General features: G+C 33.5%; 1 protein-coding gene across 1 annotated transcript in view; it reads left to right on the top strand.

Moving 5' to 3' along the window:
- LOC122257521 (ubiquitin carboxyl-terminal hydrolase MINDY-3 homolog) overlaps nt 1-5,000 on the top strand; it is a 17,597-nt gene that overhangs the window by 11,206 nt on the left and 1,391 nt on the right. Inside the window, exons 7-10 of the mRNA XM_043022832.2 lie at nt 734-871; nt 2,158-2,317; nt 2,756-2,918; nt 3,594-5,000. The exon at nt 3,594-5,000 is cut by the window's right edge and continues 1,391 nt beyond it. Of these exons, the coding sequence (XP_042878766.1) occupies nt 734-871; nt 2,158-2,317; nt 2,756-2,918; nt 3,594-3,737 (605 nt within the window). The 3' untranslated portion in view covers nt 3,738-5,000. The remainder of the gene's footprint in view (nt 1-733; nt 872-2,157; nt 2,318-2,755; nt 2,919-3,593) is intronic.

Here is a 5,000-nt window from a genome sequence, read left to right as displayed (position 1 = left end):
GGCTGACATCTATGTATGGAGAAACCTTTTTTTGTGTGTGTGGTAATATTTATATAAAAAAGAGATATTAATTGATTTTAGATACTCAATAATAGTTCCAGAGCAGTGATTCCCAAATTTTAGTCATTTATGTGGCCTTTGAATCTTATCATCACCAACTGCTTACCAGCACTTGTAAATTTTAATGTATTTTTGCTTAGATTTTTAGTAGCATATACTGAGTAATGTCCAACATCATAACTATTATCATCACTGAATCTTGCAAAACTAACAAGATCCTAAAAGGAGATCAAATATTTTGTTAAAGATTATTTTGCATATTCCTAAGAGAATGCCTCTTTTCTAGACCGAATAGGGAAGGGGAAGAGTTTACTATTACCAGCAAGGACTTGTTTATGTTTTAGTTGGTTAGCCCATTCGTGCCGGTTGACGTGCTGATACGTTTTGTGGTTTTTGCGTCAGACGCCGGGGACGAGATATCAGGGCAAGGCCGGTGCTCGGGGTGAGTGAGTGGGCAGCCCAGGCTCACGGCTTGTGCGTCCGAGAATCTCGAGGCGTTAGGCTTATGCGTTCGAAAACCCCGGCATTGCGACCATGCAAAGCCGGAACCGCCCCGGTGTGAATGGGTTAATAGTACATTCATATCTCTATTAATTTTTCTTTTATGTAAATTGTAGCTTAGACTAACTTGGTGTTTTATTTTCAATGTGCTTATCTCTGACATCCTCCACAGATTTGGTTGGTGTTTTAAAAAGACCGGTGGTTGGTTTTCTAACACGACTAGAACATCTCCGTTATGTGCAGGTGGGATGGTATCTCAAGAATCCAACCACCCCCGTTTGGGTGATTGCATCTGAAACGCATCTCACAGGTAGGAAGGTGTGATTGTATTGCTGCTGTGGCTTTTCCTCGTTTTGTTCTTGCATTCCCAACTTCAGGTGCTTGGACAATTTAGAAAGATTAATGGTTGCGAGAGAAGGGTAGATAGAAAGAGGGAGTGAGAACAAAAATTATAGATTAAAAAAGGAGTTGCAGTAAAAAATTTGTAGGTAAATAATCTTTTGTTCTTCCTTACGTTTACAGATAGATTGCAATTTCGTGACATGTTGCACTGTTGTGAATTATTGTGTTAAAATGCCAAGCACTTAAGGTCAAAATCTAGGAGAGAAGCAATTCCTTTGATAGAAATTTTCATAACACATGCCTTTTAATAAAACTCCAACTAATGCGTTTTTTATGCTTTTAGTTTATCCCTCTTAGATTAATGAATAGAATGTATCAACAGGATAGGAACTAACTGTGAAATACAAATGAATGTTAGTTTACAATGTTTGCCAATTCAGACTTTTAACATTTCCTGCTTTTTCTACCATAATCTCAGCTTTTCATTTTTTTCAGCATAACCATTTCTTTCATTTTCATTGTGTTCAGAATGTTTGGCATAGTTTTTAATATACACAGTCAGCAAACATATATGTATGTCACACATAACCATCTTTCAGTATTCACTTTTTAAAAATACTTGTTTCTTTTCTAGAGGTACACTAAATTTGTTCCAAGAGCTTGGCTAGAGTTTCCAAATTATATTTTTGAAACAAAGATCACAGTGAAAATCTAACTTATTACCTCTTTTGTTAGTTTTATAATTAATTATGGGTTTTTGTATGACCTTGACTTTGACTAGCCTTTCTGGCTTTGACACAGATACCCAGGGTCACCTAAGAAACAAAACAGGGACAGATTCAGGGAAATTGAATGCAATTTATTGATATTCTTTCTTTTTTGTAGCAAGCATTAGGATCGACTTTGATATACAACATATAAACAGAGTAATTGTCTTGAGTTTCTTTAGTTAATATGATTCTCAATTGATAACATCTTCATTACATCTTTAGTGGCTGATCATCATCATCTGATTGTTATCTATATCAAAATCACACCATAACCATTATTGTCCTCATCCTTGTTATCATTGTCATTGTCATTGTTATCGTCATTGTCATCGTCATCTTCATCTTCATCTTCATCTTCATCGTCATCGTCATCGTCATCGTCATTGTCACAATCATCAATCGAGCCATCCACAGCTTTCATCGTTTATTACTGCTACCTTCCGTCACCCTATACCGACCATAAGGATATTGGTGTGCTTGCCAGTTTTATTCTCATGGAGCAAGAAGCTGGTAACCCCCGACTCGGAGGTGGAACGAGCCAAGCAGGTCTTTAGCTGGTATGACACCGAGGGAAACCGCTTCATTCAGAAGGAGAAACTGAAGGATGTCCTGGAAAAGCTCAATATGTGCACTGACGATGATTTGTGAGTGTCCTCTCCCAAGGGAATGACCAAGTGGTGGTTTACCTTACATGCTTTACGTTTTGATTTGGAGTGTTTGGATAAACATGAGTCCCTCTCTGAAGTTTGTTGCCTCTCTTAGAAAGAAGTCAGTTTGAGTTTTTTTTATGGTCATGTGTTGTTGTTAAGGGCAAACTTGACAAAAGAAGAAAGGCATAGATGCACTTGAACAGCTGGATTATTTTTTTGCATTTATGTGATTTTATTTTTACTGATCAGTGTTTTGCAAAATGTAAAATATTTTCTTTTATTTGATATAAATCTCTAATATTTCACTTATACTAAATTTCTCTACATCTCTAAAGAAGTAAAATGAGCTAGTGAGCTGTTATTTTTAAGATGTGGAAGGAACATAGGAAGATTAATTATTTTTTCTGAAGTTTTTATGCATTTTCTTTTCAGTATCAAATTCATGATGAATGAACTGGATCCAGACAATATAGGTGTCATCCTGTATCACAAATTCGTTGAAGCCTTTTTTACTCCAGAGCAGTCCTATACTCCCCCAGACACATTTATTGTGTATCATTACAATGGCCTTGAATCATCTTGCCCCTTGGGGAAGGTAAGTGGATTGCTGATGCAAATTGATACTTATGTAGGAACTTTCACACATAATAGTTGAGAAATATTGGGTAGATTAAAGGTAAATGATGCTAAATTGGCTGTAGGAGGTTACTTTACTTGAGAAACTAGTTAAACAGAGTTAGAAGTATGCTAGTCTGATTTCACTATTATTACTCGGATAATCTATAAAGATGGATGAACAAGAAATTCAGTAGAAAGTATAGGAAACTGAATGAAGATTGTGAAGCATAATTGATAAGGCAAGTAAATAAAAATTATTGATTCATACTAAAAATTTAAGCAATGCACAATTACAATACATAGAACAAACAATGATTTCTTCCTTGTAAGCTATTTATAAAATCTATGAAGAAAATTTTCTGCATAATGAAAACTGAACCCATGAAACACATGCCTCTTTGGAACTATATAAAGTATTTTATTGAAGTGTTGCTAATTATTTTTTTGTTTGTTTTGTAATTGATGTGATGCTAAACTTATAATTTTGAAATCATTGTGGTTGTAAATCCCCCCAAAATGAAAAGAACAGAACTTTTTCTTCAGCATACTTATTTTCCATAAAACATTTTTGAGTCCTATAACTAATATTAAATAAGTTATTTTTCTTTTTCCATTTAAAAAAAAAATGATTTTAAACAATGTTTTCCCACAGATTGCATATGCAGAGGGATGTGTTACCCTGCAAGAGAGCCACGTCGGTTACACCCCAGCCAACTCGGAGTTCCTAACTTGCCTTATGACAAAATGGCCAAACCTTGATATCCAGTGGTCCAGCTTTACCCCATCTTTGAACTAGCCCAGTTAACCTTAAAGATGATTGTACTAGTATGCCACGTTCTGAATCACAAATTTATTATTGATCCTACATTGATGAGGGGGAAGGAAAAATGCATGCTTTCAGCATAAGCAATGTGGCCACAGGTTTTTGTATGTATAACTTTTTTTGAAGTATTTCTTTTATCTTAATTTTCCACTTGTGTTCAAGGCTAAATTGAAAGCATATAGTAGTTGTTTATAAGGATATGTATAGTCAGTTTTCAATCACTGCTGTATTTCATTATGATTAGTATTATTGTTACTACTATGATTATTATTATTATTATTGTTGTTATTATCATCATCATTATTATTATTATTTTTATTATTATTATTATTATTATTATTATTATTATTATTATTATTATCATCATCATTATTATTATTATTATTATTATTTTATTATTATTATTGTTATTATTATTATTATTATTATTATAATAATAATAATAATAATAATAATTATTATTATTATTATTATCATTATTATTATTATTACTACTACTACTGCTACTACTACTATATTGATAGATTTATTTTATTTTTTTATTAATTGTTTGATAATAAATGAAAGAGTTGATCTCAGGTTTGGCATTAGCTGAATGCACTCAAATGAACAATATGATTTTAATTATCACCAGATTTTTTTGTTGGCTTTGAAAGACTTTTAAGTGTATCAGTTCACATGAAATTTTCAAACCTCCCTGTGAGTGATTGGAATCATCATGCTTAACCATACCTGAATCAAAGTACATGACTCTGAAACTGCTGAGTCGTTAGATGTTAGTTTCAGTGCCTTGTATTGAAAGTTTGCTCCTGTTAACATGGTGGTTTGGATCCCCCATTTGGAGGTATGACAGCTTCATGTTGATTTCAGAGCTTTACTGCATTATTTCATCATGTAAGTTGTTCACATTTTGCGATATTCTCAATAGTTACTGTGGGTACAATTTTTATGTTCTCCATCTGTACGTGTAGTAGAGACCATATATATTTTTAACTGTTTCTTCACCTTGTCCTCCTCTTCCACCTCCATCCCCTGCTTTCATACACTCTTGACGGCCCAAATGATCCTATTTTTCTATTGACACAAACTTTGGTTGGATTATTTATTGGGCTCATAAAGTACTCACTCTTTTATGTTATTCAGGCATTTTAAAAGTATTTATGGAGTTTTAGGTATTTTCACCAAAATTAATGAACTGAAATCAGATTTCAAATGCAGCTGCACTGAAAGTAGAGA

This window comes from Penaeus japonicus, unplaced genomic scaffold (genome assembly GCF_977035675.1).
Source record: "Penaeus japonicus unplaced genomic scaffold, GWHDUDI00000001_assembly GWHDUDI00000020, whole genome shotgun sequence".
In the NCBI taxonomy this organism is placed as follows: Eukaryota; Metazoa; Arthropoda; class Malacostraca; order Decapoda; family Penaeidae; genus Penaeus; species Penaeus japonicus.
This window is presented reverse-complemented; position numbering and strand designations above follow the sequence as displayed.